Source organism: Pomacea canaliculata, linkage group LG7, assembly GCF_003073045.1.
Source record: "Pomacea canaliculata isolate SZHN2017 linkage group LG7, ASM307304v1, whole genome shotgun sequence".
Lineage (NCBI taxonomy): Eukaryota > Metazoa > Mollusca > Gastropoda > Architaenioglossa > Ampullariidae > Pomacea > Pomacea canaliculata.
The window spans coordinates 22,625,076-22,645,751 of NC_037596.1; the positions used below are offsets into that span (position 1 = coordinate 22,625,076).

Consider the following 20,676-nt stretch of genomic DNA (forward strand, 5'->3'; position numbering starts at 1 on the left):
GATTTATTTGGATATATGCCGAGCAGCAGCTGCCTTAGATATAATTCGCCGGTCAACAGTCCGTACCGACGATTCACCGTCTTGGCTATAATTCATCTGTTCGTCGGACTTCTGAACCTATGGTATGTGTGTGTGGACACCGAATCGTCTGACTGCTCGTATCGGATTACCTGATCAGCGGGGTGACAAATGTCGGGAAAATTATTAACTCTCTACGGACGGTAGACACAACTATTTTACTGTTTGTTGTTTTGGTTTGTTTTTTTTTTTCGTTTTCCTCATTACATTGCTTGTTTGTTTGTTTTTTTTTACCATTAAAGGTGTTAATCCGTTGGCCGGACCTTTTTGTTAAAAATGGGTAGAAGAGTATCGCGAGAGTAGTTACATGTAGATGTACATTCACGCTCACAAACGTTCATAATTGCACTCTTCTTACAAAACGTTACACTAGTCTCATGTTTCTCATCATATGCCGATGATACGCAACTGTGCTGCTCTACCCGGTTTACTGAGTCTCACTCTGCTCTTAAAGACCAACCTGAAGTGTTTGCGTTTTTTTTTCCACACATCAGTAGATATAGACGATAAAATTTTAGCCTCTAAAACTCATCCGTTAATTATCCGCTACAATTCGCACCTGCGATCAACGAGTGCCATAACAGTGTACTACGTCACGCTAGTGCACCATTCACAACACTGCCTGCAGTCAGCACCAGTCAGAGAGAGAACAAGAGAATGAGCGACAGTTTGGATTATTCGGACGCTGACAGTCTGCATTTCTCGTGGTTCTGAAAAACTGCTACTTTAGCACGAGAATCGCAGACTTTCAACGTCCGAATAACCCGAACTGTCTCTGTGATTGGTGTTGACGGCTGGCAATGTTGTGAATATTGTGAACCAACGTGACGTAGGACACTATTACGGCGTTCTATTATCATCGCTCATCAGTTCACCCAAGTACGTCAAGATGGGGGACACCAACGTCACATTCACGTCGTTGATCCGTCCGAAATCTCGGACTCGTCCTTACTGCAGACATGACCCTGGATAGACGTTACAGCTGTCGGTCTCTCTGTTATTATAAACAAGTTACAGCTGTCTGTCAGTCTGCGTATTATGAGCTACATAAAATCAGTGCCATCAGCCACATTTTATGTACAAGCGCTCCCGTCACTGTTGACTGTGCGTTTGTTCTTTCTGGGCTTGATTACTGTAACTTCTTGCATGTAGGCTGCTCCACATACCTTCTTCATAAACTCCAGAAAGCACAGAACTTCACTGAACATCTGTTGCGTAGAGCTAAGAATCGGGACCAAGACTCCTGTCCTGAATGTTTCTCTGAACTTCTCATCCCCGACATCTCTACCAGACTGCTCTGCATTTGATGACCGTACGCTCACCATCCCTTTCACCAACAACGCTCCCCTCTTCCACCTTTGACCCCTTTATTCTTACGCCACTGTAAATATTATAGTCGATTGACTAGTTCTCCTGCTTGGCTTCCTCCGCAGATTTATGACACTTACCATCCTTTCTATTTGTTCTCTAATTCTTCTTTGTGTTTTCTGTGTTTTTCTTTTATTGCTTGTCTGTGCTCTCCATGTCTCCTACTTAGCGCTGAGAGGATAATGCGCTGTATAAATAACACGTTTTTTTTAAAAAAAATCTTTTCTTTCGAAATGTTGTGAATACATATGCTACACAATAAAGTGTGTTCCACATTTCAGCTGCAAGCGAATTAATTTGGAAATGACACCACAAGTAAATATAAATACGCTGCGGTCTCATTCCAAAGTTCATTTGCTGCGTGACTGGACGAGTTCCGGAAGTAGTCGACCTGCGTCCTTAGCAGCACAGAAACAATATGGCGCGCGCAGTGTGGATACTATGTGCCAGCCAATCTTAATGTCTTACGTCAAATGGGAAGGAAAAACAATCAAATTTGTTCGAAATCTGCAAAGAAAGTTTGTAAGTTAAGCATTTTAAAGTTTTTTTCACTTTAAATTGTTGCATCGATACCGAGGAATGTTCAAAACCAATTTACGTACGTTCTCAGAACAGAACATATCCATGAGGCAGGTGTATCATTTTAGTGACAACAGTTTCTGATATATTACCGTATCTTTTATTTCCACACAATAAATAAAAATCGTGATTGTCATAAATAACGTCCACGTTCTTCGTGGACATGTCGAACTACGAACCCGTCATTCAATCTGTTAATAATTCTCGATGTTTAACACAGAAGGACATATATTTTTGAACAATAATAGTTCTGATCGATTAACAGCGTAGCTTCCAAGCTCCCATATGCAATATGACCAATTGAAGCTATCTGAATCATTAATATAATCTGCTTTATCTTTTTTCCTTATCCAGAAATTTTAATGAACCATAGGAAATGGAAAAATAGATAAAATGCTATCACAAGTAATAATCTCTTTATGTGCTTGTAGAGCTATGCATTATTATTGCATAATATCAGCGTTATGCGATCTTTAATGCTAAATGACAGTATATTTACTAAAGTGATTTATTTTCTTTGTTTTTTGTATTTGAGCAACAAAACTATTAGTAAAAGTTGACATGTAAATATTGTCATACATGTATATAGAATATGTTGAGAATCACTATACTGGTACACTTGAGCTGTAGTTATTCCCAAGTCTTTTATCTCTGACACATTAGACTACTAATTCATGTCTTACTACACATTTATATGCACACTCTTAATGTAATCAGCAGCAGCACTGAGCATCACCATCTGAAATGGATGAACGACTGAAATGGTTGGAGACACGAGTAAGCTCGTCATTGCGACCTCGAAATGAGGACTTGAAAAATATGTTTACCCATGATGACAACAGGTAATATCCATCTGTACACAGTAACTTTTAGTTAAACTCTTCAGGGAAATTACTCTAAGGAGATGAAGTTGGAGAGAGTCTCAGGTTTTGTCTTTAGTGTACTTTGGCAGAAAATATTAAAGCTTTTGAAGCCAATGACTTTGAAACCCTCTGTTCCAAGTCATCAGTAAATGGGTATTTGATGAATCAAGGAAATAAAATGGAGCGGGTTTGGCTAACTAAACCATAGATATAATGAACGACTTATGGTTCATTGCCTGTATGATCTAGTGATCATGAGACCTTCACCATTCAGCTGAAATCAAATCATGAATGAGGTCTTAATCTTAGTGTGTTGTATATTATTCTGGGTTGCATTATTCATTATTCTCAGATGATTATGCCTCTATGATAGATATCAAAAATGAAGAAAACATAAAATGAGACCACGAGAAAATTTGCTTGCATTATATATTACCTTCCAACCAGTTGAATAAAGAAGCCATACCTAAAAATTCAATGAATGAAACTGAGCTGGGTAGTTTATGATAAATAAAAGATTGAAATTTTTCTTTGATTGGGCTAAATTATCTTTATCTTTCCTTCAATCTCATCTATTTGAATTATCATTGATGAGAAAACAATTTTGTGTAAATTGTCTGTGTAATGTTTTCTCTTTTATTATTTGTGTGCATTTTCAGGCTGGCATTTTATGAGTTTGTGAACAATGAAGATGTGAAAAGATTGTTTGTTTATATTCGACCACCAAGACAACTCACAGCTTCACTGCTACCACCTGCTGATCTAAAATCAAAATCAATATTTTTCCTGAAATGCAATCCAGGCACAAAACTCACGAAAGACAACATAGGTAGTGAAAACATTTTTTTTTTACAAATCTTTCTGTTGTGTTTTCTTTCATATTGAAATAGCCAGAGCAAGTAAATACAATTAAAATGCAGCGTGTCATTTCCAGTACAGTTTATGTTCTAGGCTTCTGAACTTTTTTTAAACTTCCATCTTAAGTGTGGGAATACCTTAACATGAAGCAGAAGGTCAGGTTCATAAAGTCCTGTCATTGGAACATCTTCTGTTCATCCACTATATGCATACCTGGCCTCCTTTGCAGTAAGCCATAATTGAACTATTGTCATGATAGCGCATGAGAATTCACATGCAGGGGCCTCCGACAGCTGGTTGTCGTATGATACAGTGTAGCAATGGAGACCCCTACTGTGATGATAGTCCAATTGAGGCTTCCTGCATAGAAGGTTTGGTCTTAAAGTGCATAAATAATTGCAAACTTTTCTTTGATGTATTATTCAATAGGCAATGTAATATAAGAGCACTGTCTTAGCAAAAGAATTTCACTACAACACAGTACAGTTCAGTTCATTTATATCAGTTAAAAAAAAAACTATTTGCACAGCTCTCAGGTTAAAAAGAAAAACAGACAACAGACTCTGAGAAAAGGTCTCATTCACTTTTAAAGACATTAAGTATTGTGATAGCAACAAATTCTTTTCTATCATTCTAGCAATCTAAAACACAGTATCTGTGATAAGATGACAAAAATTTCACCTTTAATTATCTGACCTAAAACATAATGTTCCAGCCATTGGCTCTAAAATTCTGTAACTGCTCAAAGGATTCCATAAAAATTTCCTTGCTAAAGCGGTGTGCCACAAGGGTTTACCTCTTTAAGTTTTGTCTAAAATTGTTGCCAGAGTAATAGGCTTTGCTCAGCACCTTATGTATACTATGTATACAGATGAAGAAGTCTTTTATATGGACTGCACCATGGTACCCTTGGAACATCTTGAGCTGTCTCTTCGTGAAGTGTTTTTGCCCTTGCTTGGCACCAACTTACCCAGCATCTCTGGTGCAGGGGTTAATGGTGACAAAGTGGTTGATATTCTCCACCGGCTCATGGCAGCAGTTCAAGTTACACGTGGACATGTGGAGGTAGGACATGAATGAAATTTGTATTTCTATCTAGAAGAAAAAAGATAATTAAAGTAGAAGACAAATATTAGTAGTGCAAATGTGAGCTATATAAGACAAATCATATACTTTTAAGCCAGCGACTCAACAACAGTTACATGAAATAAGCTTTTGGTATTATGTATTGGTAAGATTTGTATTAACAATTTTGATGTCATGTAAAATTAGATTTTAAGGTATATAAATTGACAAAGAATTTCTTTTGCTTTGAATACAGTAGTTTGTTTATTAGAATGGTCAATAGCTCTTGAGTGGAAACTTTTCAAAATGGGTGGAAGGTCAGTCACTGGTCATTAGCAAATGCCAGTACCCTTTTGAAATTTGCATGTCAATATATAAGGATTAAGTTAACTTAAGGAGGCTCCTGAGCACGTGTTTACCGTTTATAATTTTTTCAGGGCCAATTGTCCTAAATCTGCCATCCATTGAAGTTTTAGCAGAAATGACTGGGTTACCCAATCGCAGATCAGCAGTGCTGCATGTCTTGGAGACAACAGTGATTGGGTGGATCAAACAAATCAAGGTTGGTGTTTCAAATTGTGATTACAGCTTACGTGTGGAGATTGCTGTTATGAATGAAGCTAAGCAAGGATAGGTGAATAAGATCATAGTAGGCATTTTTCTATTAATTTAAACTTTTAGAATTCAATAGACATGCAGATATTTTATTTAGGAAACATTGTGTTTTGCTGTCTAGGGCGTTTTAAAACATGACCCACAAGCAGACCTTACAAGGCAAGCAGGCAGTGAACCTGGTCCACTGGATGAAGTGAAAATGTGGGAAAACCACCTTGGACGACTTCATTCTATTGAAGAACAGCTAAACACTTCAGTTGCCAAAGACATTCTACACAACCTTGAACAGGCAGACTCACAATATGCTCATTCTTTCCGTGCTGTGCGCAAGGATATTAACAAGGTTGGTCCTTGTAAGAAGATTGATGTCCTTCTATGTGCATTGATGTAGTTCTTTGTTTTCCATGTTTATTGCTAGACCAGTGAAATTTTCTTTCCTTGTGTTTATCAGGCTGCGACAGAGACACGCAAAATTCTGAGATTCTTAGAGACCATGCGTCCCTGGTTCCAGCGGTTACATGATGCAACTGACCCTAAAGAGATGCTGAAGCTGTTCAAACCCCTTATGACTGTTCTGAACCTAGTCTGGATGCAGTCAGTGTAAGATCCTCATCGGCAGCAGAATTTTTCTCACAATCAACTTTGATGTCATCATCATTGTCTGCATTATTATCAGTCCTTGTCTAGACTCTTACTTTGGTGAAGTGTGAATTTATCCTATTACATATCTGTGAAGTGTATGAACCATACATTTATCATATGGGTTGAAGTTATCCATTACATAGATGCAAAGTGTATGAAGCATGAATTTATCCTCTATATCTGTAAAGATCTAGAGAGTAAACTTATCCCACCATATTTTTCTGAAGTGTTTGAAACATAAAATATACCGCATTACACATCTGTAAGATATCATGTCCCATTTCCCCTGCTATATGTTTTTTCCTCTTATTCCATCTCCTCCTTTTATATCAGTTTACTTTTAACACAGGCTTTGGATGTTTTGAATGTCATTATGCATGTTAATTGTGTGTTGTCACTAAGTATATCAGATAATAGAACAATTATATCTAATGTTTCTGTATAACCATGTTTACAATTCCTTCTATTATACTTTGTTTTGTATTGTATTGTGTTGTTGTTTTTTTTTATGTTTCCTATCTAAACTTACCTCCCACTGCCTACCCTTGGGTTTATAACCAGCCAAGAAATGAATTATAAATAAATTATAAAAACTGGGTTTTTTTGTCTCAGTTACTATCACCAACCTGACAAGTTCCACAACCTGTTGCATCTCCTGTCCAATGAAGTGGTTCATCAAGCCATTGCTTTGGTGGGTGAAGATATTCTTCGAGAACCTCTGGAGGTATGGTTGCATATTTCTTCAGATTAACACTTATCATGATGCTTAGATTAACATTCATCATGACACTCAGATTAATACTCATCATGCATGGGAAGCAGATAGCCAAGTATCAATGTCATTGTCTCTCTCGCTTGATGCTAATGTGTGTTCTTAAGTATGTGTTTATCTTCTTTTGTTCGTATGAGTATATTTACAGTTATCATATTTATTATCTTCTGTGGACAGCTTTAACAACAGTGTTGCTGGCTGCTCTAGACACGCAACTGTAATTTTTTTTTTTGCGATTCATTCACTGAGGATAATGCTTACTTCCTTTTGGTTTCAGTCATTTACCAAGCTGAAAGAGCCCTTAGAGTTTGTGCTGCATTCAGAGGAACCTACTTAGACTTTAAGGACAAAGCAGATGACAGGAATGCTAAAAACATTGCTGAAAATGCTGAACGGCTGTGAGTTGACTATATTGAGGGTAATTTGATGATTATCAGGGCATGCATTTAGAGATAGAAACCTACTGTCCAAACTTTCTAAAAGGTTTGCCAAATGAATGTTTAAAAGCTTTAGTTTTATTTTCCAGGATTTCTTAATGAAAATTTGTGGTGGTGGTGGTGGTGGTGGGGTATTTTTAAACATTATGCTATGATGTGATGAGGATTGAAGTAATAATGTGAATGGAACACATCCAGTATATAATAAAACAGTCGAACTTCTATAAGTTGAACCTTCAAGGGACCAATGAAAAAAAGTGAGTTACAGAAGTAACAGAAGTTTGAGTTAAGGAAAGTTTGTCAAAAAAACCCATTTTTATGAATGTCTGACGACAATTTTTCTTCATTTCTTTTAAGCTAAACGAGTCGTTGACAGAAAAAATATTCATGGGTACATTTTTCGTGAGACTCAATCAATGAATGAACATCATTCAGCATGGTTCTTGCCTTCTTCGGGGTTGGAAGAAGTATATGATTTTACACTTTTCAAAGTATTTTCAAATGGATTCAACATTCTGACTGGCTTAAAATTATTCGAGCTGTGGAAGTTTTTGGCTAGGCTGATTCGAGCTACAGAAGTTGACTATGGATTGCTTAATGGAAACCAATCAACTGATGTTTGAAATTTGAGTTAGGGAGAATTTTGACTTAAGTAAGGTCGACTTACAGAAGTTCAACTGTAAACAGGAAGGTCATGTTTCTTTAGGTATTATAGTGGTTAATATGTAAGTAAAGTTTCTATTGCACAATGATGTATGCACCCCAAACGTAACTGATTAAAATAATCTTTATTTTGGTCTTCTGAAAGTCTTGATATTGATGTTTGACAGTGCTGCACGACCATCTGGAACCCTGTTCACCACAAAGATGTATGGCCCTCATGCATACAAACCACGCTATGGGTTACCTACTCTTGATGCAGAAAGCAGCAGTGCCTCTGATGAAGATGATCTCATGACAGACTCTCCATGGCCTCCACGTAATGCCCCCTGCTTTGATCTGCTTAACAACTTCATGGAAAGGTAAATTACATAGGAGAAGGCAATAAAAAGGTACACCTAAACATACTGTAGAATTGTAATATCTTGCAGCCAATATGGATCATAAGTTCACCTTGCTCATTATACTGCTAAAGAATGTTCAAACAGTTGTAGTGTTTATCTTAAATGATCAGAAACAGTTAGGAGTCTATGGCAGAAAACAAATGGTCGTCTAAAAGAGAGAGCGTAGAGGTCAATATAAGCAGCATATGTTCTGCCCTTTCTGGTACCATTGATCAGCGAAGGAATGAAATACTTGGACTCCACAATTTGTGTTGTTGTTGAGAGAAATAGGAGACTGTGCAACCACTCCCACATCCCCAGCTACTTTTACCTAAATTTCAAGTTATAAATGGGAATTGTGGAGAACTTGTGTCTTTGTCATAGATCAATAGAACTGTAGAGTATAGACTAGTTTCTCATCATATTACACTGATAGTATGTCAGTGAAAAAACTGATTGACAGGTGTGCCTTAGTGTCACATTATCGGTGTATAGTATAGAAATGTATATGCCTGTATTTCTTACTCTCCTGTTTTCAAAAGTGTAGTTGTCATGGGGGATGGCATTGAAGCCTTGTGGGTAGTGCATTTGAGTTTGGAGAGAATGTCTAGGCTTGCCCCAAACTGTACGGGGAAAACTCCAAATACCTGGCAGGTGGGTAAGGGATTTATGTAAAAGGTGGCTGAAAAGGTGGCTTTCACATGGTAAACTACTTCCACCTTACTGTCTCTAGGACCTTCGGACTGGTACCTTTTTTCTTACTTTTTTAATTGTCATGTGTTTATGTTCCTTTCATTGCAAATATAACAAATTTCCAGCTCAGTTGTTTTGCCATTATATGTCTTCAGATGTAACGATGTGTTGGAGCTTGTTGAGACCACACGCCACTTTCGCCTGCTTGCTGGGGCAGCAGAGGTTGGGGGTGCAGGTAGCATGAGTCTGGATGCTATGGTGAAGGAGATTCATCAGAAATACACTCAAGCCATGCAAGATTTTTTTTCTGTTGTTGACAATGTCTTGAGCATAGATGGCACTCAGTCATTTGAACAAGCTTTTTTCAAGTTTCGCACCGTTGTCAAGGTGATTTGTTACTTTTGTATTATTTAATAGAGCCATTCAGAAAAAAAGTCTTTACTTTCTTTACTTCATTACTGTCTGTCTCTCACTTTCTTCTCATTCCAGTTTGGAAGGCACGTGTGTGTCTGAGAGAGAGAGAAAGAGAGAGGTGAGAAAATTGCTTGTGTACATGCAGGCTGCATATTTTTATGTTATATCTGATTTATCATTTAATTTTAGTCTCTGGAGAAACGGCTGTCAGGCATCTTGCGGCAAGCTTTCATGCAGTGTCCCACCATAGAAACACAGTTGCGACTGTTGGAAGTGTTTGAGGGTGTGAGTGGGCGGGAAATGGTGCAGGTAACAGACTTGTGATTATGATGTTCACTTAAAACCTGTAAAAACCAAATAAGAGAAGTTCGAAGGAGAAAATAGTTTCATTCTTTATACCAGTGCCCACACAATTAGACTTTTTGTTTGTGGTATAAGTTTGCTTTCCTAAACACGATTGCACCTTATATTTATTTGACTGTACTCTTGATGATCATAAATCTATATGACCAGTCGTGTCAATTTCCACATAGTCCTATGTCCATTTCCACCTGTCAAATTTTAATTCTACCTGTGCAGGCCCACCTAAAGGACAAGGACAAGCAGCTGGTGATGAGCATGACGGAAGAGCTGCAGGAAGTCCACAGCATGTTCTCCTCCATGTCCCTCAGCCCACCAATGCATAAAAATATGCCACCCATTGTCAGTTGCCTTATGTGGGTCTATGGTCTTAAGCAGCGCATCAAGGTTGGGCTCTGCAAAGACAAGAATAATTCAGCATCCACTGATAAATATTCATTATGATCCTGTTTCTAAATCCCATGTGATACAGCTAAATGGTTTTACCCTCTGGATTTTCACTTGGTAGCTAACGCTATGTATTTTAGTGTATAAAGAAGGAAATAATATTTAATGATTATTAAACATCTAATACATTATATAGTTAGTTGTACAACAAATTTACATTGTCTTCAGTTGATTGTGTTTGAAGAGATAGTAAAAAAAGTCTTGAGCTCATAAAAATTATCTTGCATTATCACTATCTTTACAATGACAGAGTGACTTGTAAAATCTTTATCATCACCATGCAAAGTATGTGACTTTTGATATACATAAATACAGTAGGGTATGTTTACACTACAGAGACCAATGGAGAAGCTACGTCAGGTCAGCCCACACTCTCTGGAAGGGGATGCAGGGTGGCAGATGAGAGATCTGTATTCTGACTGCATGAAGGAGCTTGATAAGTAAGTAACAAAGAGCCCATGTGGATTTCAAAGTTATTGTTCAGGAAAAGGACAGGAAATGTGTTTACATTCTGCTTAAATATTGGAACAAATGTTTTTAACAGCTTTCATGTGCCAGAGTGCTCCTCTCTATTGGTAAGAAGTGGTCTTTGACTAAAACTCTAGATGGTCTCGTTTTTTTTGTTTTATGCAGTTTTATCTCCTTGATGTGAGAAAAATTGTTTATCTTCCTGCAGATATGAGCATGATGTCACCTCAGCGTGGCAGTCTGGGATTACAGCTGAGCTGACCCTGCGACTCAAACAGCCCCTGCTTGTAGGTTGCAGATTTAACTTATGTTAAGCTTGCCTTTGTACATCTTTTTCTTGTAAGTTACATCTTTGCTTGTAAACAATCAAATATCAAAAGAGAATATCTACCAAAAGTAAGCCCTAGTTCCAAATACCTGAGAATGTGAAGCCAAGTATCTGCTTAGAAGAACTTGTATAAATGAAATACATAATTGTACACTTTTTCATATTTTTACTTTTACGCCATTTTCAGATTTCAGAAGGTTTTGATGAAGACGCTGATGAACGGCCGCAGATTATCCATGTGAACCTTGACCCCCAGCTGCTCCTGCTACTGCGAGAAGTGCGCCACCTCAGCCAGCCTCCGTTCAGCACACACCTTCCTCCACCTGCCAAAGAACTGCTGCGAAATACCAATTCATATGAACTGAGTGTGACAGCTGCAAGGCTGGAAACTGTTGTCTCTAATTACAATGCCATCATGCGCACTTTGACACCTTTTGAGAAACCCTTATTTGAAAGAAAGCTGGCTCAAATAGATATGGTATGTGTTCAGCATGGTCTGAATGTTCATCAAGACATAATAATTGCAAAGTGGCAGAATTCTATAAAAAGCTTAGATAAAGAACACACTATATTGGAGATACAATCCAAAACAATCAATATAAAAATCAATTAACATGCTATTTTATGCAGAATTAAAGTAATTTTTCTAACAATAAAACCTCATGGATTATCTAAGTGGTAGATGAGCAATGGTTTGATCTTGTAATCTCCACTTGTACTGGTGCAGAGCATGAGGGTAAGCTTACCCTTCACTGGCTTGTGCAGAGGCAAAAATTTTTTCTCAGCTGTGATGTAGGTCCTCTCACTAGCAATGAGTTCTTGGAACTCAGTCACAAATTTCTCTGCAGCAGCTGTAGCCTCCCTATGTTGCACTACACTGTCCCTGGCCTCCCTTAAATTCCTCCTCATCTTCAGATGATGTGCCTGTGTCTTCCTGACAAGGTCCACATATAGCACCTTTGCTTTGTCATGCATAATACCTGTATACAGAATCGCCTTTTAACTGCTTTTCGTTGATCTACACCAACAGCTTCCCAATTTGTTTGTACGGGGAGACACTTGTATCCTGAGGCACGACTGTATATCAGCATTGTCTGTTACTATTAATGATTAGTTGGTCTTGTCAACCTTTTTTTATTTTCTCCCATAAATGTTCATATTAGAAGAAGAGGCTAATTGTATATCTGCCTAGCAACATTCTCTGTATATAAAAATTGATGTAAATGATGAAGAACAGCTATAGGGCTTTTCTCTCTGGGAATTTATTCATCAGCAGTTTTCAAACTATTCATTCTGACAGCTGTTGGAACAAGGACTGCAACATTATACATGGCGCATGAAGGAGTCTGCAGACTTCATTGAGTCAGCCATGTCTCTGGTTTGTCTGGATGTGCATCAGAACCTAGACATTGTGCAGACTGGTTGCCGTGACATCGCAGCCATCACCATCTCGTGGTCAGGGGGGACACTGGATGTGTTCTCAGCAAGACAGCCGAGCATGTCCTATTCTATGGAGGAATTATTGGAGATGCAGAAGTGAGTGGATTGTTGTCTTGTGATTTTTGCCCAATATGGGCAAGAAAGATGCTATATGCTGTGTATGTTTGTGCACGTTAGACTACTGACATCTAAAGACTTGACTGGGGGTGCATATGGCTAACAGAACTACTGGCTATGATCTATGTCCAGTGCAATTTGTGCAGGATGCATAAGATCATAGTTGTCAAGTCATACACAGCCAGTAATTTATTTTCCTTCATACCCTCTGTGGTGAGGTATAGACATATCCAGTCAATCTCACAAGTATTAAAAATCTGCGTGCATCTAGCTGTGTAACTAGTGACTTATGAGAAAGTGGTGGCCTTTATTAAGATATGTTTTTTATGCAATGTCACATGGCAAATAAATTCTTTTCTGAGATAAATGTCCCTTGATGTCAACCTCAGGACTGGCTTCCTTCAAGAGTTAAATTCCTGAAGGATGGGATCATACTTTTATTCTGGCTTACCTTGCCATGCCCAGAAAACTTGTGCTGTTTAACATCCTCACCTAAGGTGTGACAAGTGAAAAGAAGAGAAATTATTGGTTGTTGCAGAAACTTAGATGATGAACATGAAAATCTGGTGGTTCCATCAGGACACAAGATCCACTCCATTGTGCAAGCATCCTTTGAGGTTAGGTCACACTTACTTCAAAGTCTTTTTCATTTTTAAATATCTGTTGATTGAAGATGAAGTGACAGCAACTAGAAAACATTTCTTGAGTTCACAATAGTGAAAACTCTTCATGTCAGTGTAGCTGTGCATACAGTACAAAAAGAAGCTTGTTCTGGAGTTTTGTCATACATAAATTTTTGGGATGGGCTATGTGTTCCAACAGGTAGTACAGATCAGTCAGGCATCACCTGCATGGCAGGACTATATTGACTACATTGATGCCATTGTGCTTGATGGTCTGAAGCAGTCAGCACTGGCTAGTCTGCGTGCTATGCTCAACATGCTTGTCCATGCTAACTTGGTGCAGGTAAGTCCCAGACTGTAACAGTTGCTGCCATCTAAGGTTGTGTTGATTTCCCTTTAACGAAAATGTTGGTTGATATCTATGACATGGAAGATGCTGGCATCTGTCAGGTTTATTGCATATTGTGATGGTCTGTGTCAAAGCAACATAGGTATGTTGTATGCATCAATGAGGTTCAGCTCAGATACTCTCATCTCATTACCATACATTAAAGATGATTTAATATTTTAATATTGATGATACTGGGAATCTATGTTCATGCTTTTGTCTGCATGTGATTTTGTCTTTCCAGCTACAAGATGAAGAGTTGCCAGTGTTGCCCATTCTTACTATCCGCTTGGAATTGATAGAAAACAATGTATCCTTCCGCCCACCGCTTGACCAGATGTCTTCCATTGTCAGCGTACAGGAACACGTTGCTGGTTGGCTGGCTGGTTTTGTTGCCAGGGGTCGCTTGGTCAAGATGCTAGGAGCAAAGGTGAGAAATCTGAGATTAGCTCATTTGAGAACCATAGAAATCTGCGTGAGCGGTTTTCTGCACTTATGCTTATTTGGTTTCAACTTTGACCCTGAAGAGCTTTTTAATTGTATCATGAACTATAAATAGATTCATGTGGAATGACATTGTTTGTTTCTGTTAGTGGTTTCAGCTGCTTTGTTTTCTGGTTGATGTAGTCCCCATTAGTTGCTCCTGGTGCACTGTAAATCTTTGAATCATTTCTTCGATAGATGACACATGTTTAAGTGGTATTGTTCTCTTAACAGGGTGCATATGAAGATTACATCGCAGCTGATGAGGAAGTGAAGCAGCTGCTGTCAAATATCACGAAACTTGTGGAGGATAACGGAGAGGAATGCAAGGTCTGAATTGGTCATCATAAAATGACTTTGAGTACCCTAGTGAACCTTGTTGAGTTTCAACATGACCTTTATTGAGGCCCTCAGTACTAACTAAACTGTGAAGCTGAAGTGCAGCATAACCATTATAGTTTCATTATCAAGGAGCACCTTGATCTTAAGCTAAGTGCTTAAAAAGGACATGGTGATGATTTGTTATAATTGCTACACATCTTCAAAGTGTGAAGAGGCTTTCAATATTGACTTGATAATAGATACATTTAACTTTACATACAGTATTCACATGATTATACATAAAACATGTAACCTTTACATACAATATTCACATAATAGATACAACATGTAACCTGCTGCTTTCTACTTTGGAAAGCTGATGTAGCTTGCATATAAGTGGTTGTTGTATTAAGAGTATTTTTCTTTCTTTTTTCAAATAAATGATTATTTATGGCCGCAGTTTTTTACATGGCAGTCATATAAAAAAATTGCAAAACATTATAACATCTTCAATGATCATTCAAAAATTTATGTAAAATGGTTAACCTGGTAGTACCCAAACTTATGCTTCTTCTGGGGTTTCTTGGGTTTCCTTGAGTGGGGCATAAGGCAAACTTCTTTTACATAAAATTCTTAGTAATACTCAGGGCAAACCCTTTCTCTCAAAAATTCAGAGCTCCAGTAACTCTTGGGATAATTGCCGAGGAGGTTAAAGGTTGGGTAACTGCACTTACTGCAGTAATAATTATTCTCCTGTTTTCAGAAGCTGCTAGATATCTTCCAGGAGTATTCCTTCCTATGGCAGCAGGATGTGAACCAGACTTTTGAGGCATTTCTGTCAGGCATGCTGACACCAAACCCACTCAGGAGTTTTACCCAGGATCGAGTTGTGAAACAGGCAGCTCCACCGCCCACAGACAGATCTTCAGATGGGTCCAGGTGAGAAAAGGTCAAAAGTCAAACAAGAGTGACAGGTGCTGTAAGCATGCATTTGTTTGTCATTTGACTTCCCTGAAATAATGAAGATAGTTGCATAGCATTCTTCATGTCTGTGGGGCATGAAAAGGTGTATCTCAGTCAAAAACTAGAAGAGGAGTGAGAGAGGCTGGACAGAATTATAAAAAGCTAATGCTTGCAAGGCTAACGACATGCCATAAATATATACAAATAGTTGCCAGATACTTGCAATCCTAAATCTGCATCAGCAGTGCCAATCAGATTCCTTATAGGATAATTTTAGGAAAATGTTATTTCACTGTTCAGAGTTTCTTCAGCAAAGAGTGCAACTTCAGCAAGGCAGGATGAAAATGCAGAACAGACTTTCCTCACACCCAAAGGAATATCTGAAGGAGAGAAGAACAAAATGCCTTCACTTGATGAGTTTGACAGAGAGATTGGCATGTACAAAGTAAGTAAGCATTAATGCTCTAGTCATTTTATGGAGTCAGTACTCGTGACAAAGAGATCAGTGTGTATAAGGTAAGGAAGGATGTAATATTCCGGTCATTTAATGGAATCGCTACTTGTGACAGAGATTATCATGTACAAGATAAATAAACATTAAATTTGAATGAAATCAGTACTCATGACAGGGTGACTGTGTCTAGTTCCTAACTACCATTATCTCAGTCTGTTCATGTGAAGGTAATTTTTAACAATGAGAACATCGTCTCTCCATGTGCCAGACTGCAAGGGATGAAATCCAGGAACTGGATGACTACCACTGTGTGGGTTGGCTGCGAGTGGATCTGCAGCCTATCAAACAGGTGTTGGCTACCTATGCCAGCAAGTGGATGTGGACTTTCACCAAGTACCTGTCTGACCAGGTGAGATGTTTGCAACAGTACTCACCATGATCAGAAGTGCATGCAGCAGTATATCCTTAGCTTAGCAGTGGTGTAGGAACCAGAGGGCAGTTACCCCTCTCAAAAATGTTGTGTTGCTTTGTTGCTCACTGTCAGCATAGAATTGATCTCTCCTCCACCCCAAAAGCTGAGCATCTTCCTATGCCACTGCTTAGAGTGTGCATACACCAGTGGGTCACAGAATGTGTATATGTGAAGAAAATTGAAGATATTTTTTTAATTTATGTTTAGCATATGAAGAAATAGTATAAATAAACATTTATTATTAGAAGATGGAGCCTTTGGCTGTGACTGCATGACCTCAGTATTATGCCAACTCACTCAACTATTCCTCCTTCAAAACTATTGGTGCAATCCAAAGTGCAGATATATAATGTTAATGGGGAAAAAAATATTTGAAATGTACAAGATTTCTGTTCTGCTGTTTGTTCTACTGTTTGCTAGTCAGATGCTAGTCAGATGTGTATTGCATTACTGTTATTTGGATAGCGTTATGACTTGACAGAGCTGAAATATGCTATTCTCAATGCTGTTTATGCTCTATTTCATGCTCTGTTTTATGTCAGGTCACTGCAATGCTGGGAAAGCTGGATATATTCTTAAAAAGAATAGAACCAGAAATTGAAAGCATCACAGGGGAAGAACGAGACACAGCCAGCTTTATGAAGATGATGCGGCTTTTCAATGAGGCATGGATGAAACATTATTTCTACAATTTATTTACAAGTTATTTTGTCTTGACTTTACACAGGGCACCTCAGATTATATTTCAGACTTTGTATGTCATACTGCATATTTCACGTTGTGTTCTTCAGATCATTCACTTTAGTCTCTGTAATTCATACTGTACAATTCACATACTCACATATGTTACATTCATACTTCAACCTCTGTAATTTTGACTACATAATTCAGACTTTGTGCTTCAGACTGTGTACATCTGACTATAATTCAGACTGTACACATCAGACATTTTCAGATCTGTACTGCATATTGTTTACTTTACATGATGTACTGTCTGTTGCCAATGATTGCAGGTATCAGCCCAACAGTCTGAGATGGATGGAAAGTTTTCAGCCATGCAGCGCACAGTGCTTTTACTAAAAAAGTATGGCCAGATCCTACCTGACAAGACCCAGTACCTCTTCAGTGCAGCACCTAGCCGCTGGAGTAACCTTAAAACCAAGGTGTCGCTGGCCAAACAGAGGCTGGGGCCTCGAATCCAAGAGGAATCAGCTAGCATTTCTCAAGTTTGTTCTGCTTTAACTATGTCTTCAGAGAATATATACTTATTATGCATGCATTTGGCATCTGGGGCTCATTGAGAGTTTGCAGGCTGTTTATTTCTTAGAGAAGGTTAATATAGCCCTTCCTGTTGATTTCCAAAGTAATCAAGATAAATCTTTTTTTTTTGCCTGTATAGTGGTACTTTCTGCATCATCTGTGTAATGTTAGTTTTTTAGCATGTGTGTATGTGTGTGTTTGTGGATGGTCATGCTTGTGCAAAAGATGGAGGAGAATATTTTTCCCCTTTTTGGTTAGGCATGTAAAAAGTGGATCAGTCTAGATGCATTAGTATCATCGCTTCTGGGCAGCTGCTGCATCTGGTATTTTAGTCTGTAGTTGTACCTTGTCTGCTCATTTGTGCTTCCGTAATATTGTCTACAGGATTTGGAAGCATTTGCACAGCGTGTCTTAGCACTTCAGCATGAGTTGGAAAGCTCCAATGTGTACAGCCGTGAGTGCAACCTTACAGAAGCATACCTTCTGATTGACAACTTCAACAAGCGGCTGCAGGTGCTGGAAAATGAGGCACAGGTATATTTATTTCTTTTACTGTTTCTGATCTCTCTGTGATCTTGATTAATGAACTTGGGGTAATTTGTGATTAGTATAAGCAACTGTGATTAGTATAAGCAATTAGTATAAGCCTTTGAGTTGTACTTGAAGCAATACATTTGCAATCATTAAGCACTGACTGCTCTTGCAGTTTGCATATAGTTACATAGAAGTTTTAAATTAAAATTGCTGATATTTTGCATGATTTGGTGATACTGTATGTACCAGGGTGCTCAGAAAGTCCTGAGCAGGAGTATTGGGTTGATATTTTTGTCAGAAAAATGTAATTTATTCACAATTTCTTTTTCATTCTGTACCATTCTTAATGAAGAGAATACACTTTTTTGAAGAAGAAGCAGGGTTTTTGTGGACTCTCAGGTTTGCTAAGGCAGGTGTGTGGTAGATAGAAGGGGAAAAACAAAAAACACAATATAAATTAGACCAGATACCACACCCAACAAATAAGAGCTATAGTTGAAGTGGAAAATTTCTCCTTGCGAACTTCCATTCCCTGGAACAATAAAGAGGAACGCACTGATTGGTGCTATGGCTTTTAGGAGCTGTGACTAACTGATGATCTGTCCGCAGTGTTGTAGTAAGAAAAACTTATCAGTCTGGCTAATTTATGATGCCGTGACCCATATCTGCTTGTTGCTTGGAGGAGGCGGGGAACTGATCAGTCTAGTTACAAAACTCATAGAAAGGAATTAGCCAGAAAAAGTATTTTTCAAGTAGTTGCAATTACAATATGCAAGTTTTTAATCCAGCATAAAGCAGGTATCCAACTTCTCTTCAGTCATCTTAATAATAATAATGAGGATTTATATAGTGCCTTTTCAAAGATTTGCTCATAGCACTTTACATAAATCATACAGAGACTAAATCATTAACAGCCATGCACCCATATTTGCATACAACAGACCTGCTCACTTCTATAATACACACTACTCATACACAAAGTAAGCATGTTATACACGCTCATATCTGTTATAAAATACATCTTCCACAGCTTGAGTTAATTTCAAAATTTCAAAACCTTTTTTTCTTCACTTTCGCAGATTCTGGGGTTCCTCATTAATCCCAGAAGCTTTCTTTGAGATTTCACTTTGAATGTGTTGATTTATGAAGACTGGAAATTCATTTTTGGTTGTGAAACTTTTTTCTTTCAAGGTGTATACCTTATATATCTTTCAACAGAGAAACCTTTTTTAACACACGTTCAAAAAAACAAGTTTTATTTTTGAAAGCTGAGATGAAAACAATGAAGACTAATGTTTCAGGACTTTCTGAATGCCCCATTGATCTTACTAATAGGTGTTCTTTCTAAACATTTTTAAATGCTATTAACATTGTGCTTTTCAAATAGAATTTGTTATTTATTATCTGAGCTAGAAAAATTGTGTTCTTTAGGACCTGATTGAGCTTCAGGAACTGCTGGAAGCTTCAGTCGTTGATTTCACCATCTTGCCATCGTAAGGAACATAGTGTGAAATCTTTCCAGTTATTTATGTCAAAAAGCTGTGCATTTTTGTGTAGCACTAGTTAACAAAATATTTGATCAAATACTCAAGCATCCTAACTATAGACACTGTGCAAGGTGATAACACATTTAATTTTACTGACCATCTTATTGGTTCCTTGTCGTATACAACAAAGGCTGTAATGACCCTTTTGCTGGAAATGTGTACCTTGTAGATGTAGAAATGTGTAGATTGTTGGTGAAACAATTGTGAGTATTTACATGTTAATCTTATAAATTAATTTGGAGTACTATTTTGAAAGTTCTGAAATGTTTGCCCGTTTTTCAGTGTCAGTATAATTGTTTGTTTTTCAAAACTGCTTCTGATCATGTTCTGAAGTGTCACTGGGTTCCAAAGTGTCCGATCAGTGATGAGATATTGTGAAGTTATTGAGAACCAGCCAGCAAAGGAAACAACTGCAGGATATTTCTCTTTCAGCTGTCGTCATGAGCTAAGTAATCTGAAGCAAGTTTGGGAAACAGTGCGAATAATTGATGAGCAGCAATCGGAGTGGAAGCGCCATCGCTGGCAAAAGATGAACACCAAACTTCTGTGGGAGGAGACCAACAAACAGATGGACATCATCAAAGCACTGCCTGATGATGTGCTGACCTGGGACATGTACATTGGCATAAATGAGTCCATCACCACCATCCAGGTCCGTCATTTACTAGCCTTTTCATGAAATGGTTTACCTTGTTTTCAGAATCTGACGTTTGTCCTTTAGAAAATAGTTATTGTCCCTTTCAAGTAAGAATTTAACGTATTGAACATTAGTTCATTTGTATTAGGCTTGCCTGCCCTTGATTGATGACCTGCGAAATCCAGCCATGCGTACACGTCACTGGAAACAGCTAGTGCGGGTCACAGGTGGCGCCCTTACCATTGATAATGATACACTGAAGCGCATGACACTCAAAGAGCTGCTTAGCCTTGGGCTACAGAGTGAGTTGACAAAAATAGCTCCTTCTCAATGCCTGAATTTGCACATTAGTTGATTCCTTGTGTATGATTAATTAATCACAATTTAATGATTGTTGGTAACAGCAC

The 20,676-nt window shown here is 38.1% G+C and overlaps 1 protein-coding gene across 1 annotated transcript in view; it reads left to right on the forward strand.

Annotated features, from left to right (window-relative positions):
* The first annotated feature begins 2,769 nt into the window (after positions 1–2,769).
* The window catches only part of LOC112567539 (dynein beta chain, flagellar outer arm-like), a 68,003-nt gene continuing 50,096 nt past the window's right edge, over positions 2,770–20,676 (forward strand). The window contains 29 exon segments of the mRNA XM_025244235.1: positions 2,770–2,867; positions 4,783–4,811; positions 5,249–5,373; positions 5,548–5,769; positions 5,878–6,026; positions 6,681–6,792; positions 7,118–7,136; positions 7,139–7,238; positions 8,108–8,299; positions 9,169–9,400; positions 9,617–9,736; positions 10,007–10,174; positions 10,571–10,674; positions 10,911–10,989; positions 11,218–11,508; positions 12,331–12,566; positions 13,126–13,204; positions 13,410–13,553; positions 13,843–14,028; positions 14,316–14,411; positions 15,166–15,341; positions 15,666–15,810; positions 16,088–16,228; positions 16,834–16,956; positions 17,305–17,517; positions 17,936–18,085; positions 19,517–19,578; positions 20,065–20,284; positions 20,418–20,571. Coding sequence (XP_025100020.1) covers positions 2,770–2,867; positions 4,783–4,811; positions 5,249–5,373; positions 5,548–5,769; positions 5,878–6,026; positions 6,681–6,792; positions 7,118–7,136; positions 7,139–7,238; positions 8,108–8,299; positions 9,169–9,400; positions 9,617–9,736; positions 10,007–10,174; positions 10,571–10,674; positions 10,911–10,989; positions 11,218–11,508; positions 12,331–12,566; positions 13,126–13,204; positions 13,410–13,553; positions 13,843–14,028; positions 14,316–14,411; positions 15,166–15,341; positions 15,666–15,810; positions 16,088–16,228; positions 16,834–16,956; positions 17,305–17,517; positions 17,936–18,085; positions 19,517–19,578; positions 20,065–20,284; positions 20,418–20,571 — 4,165 coding nt within the window.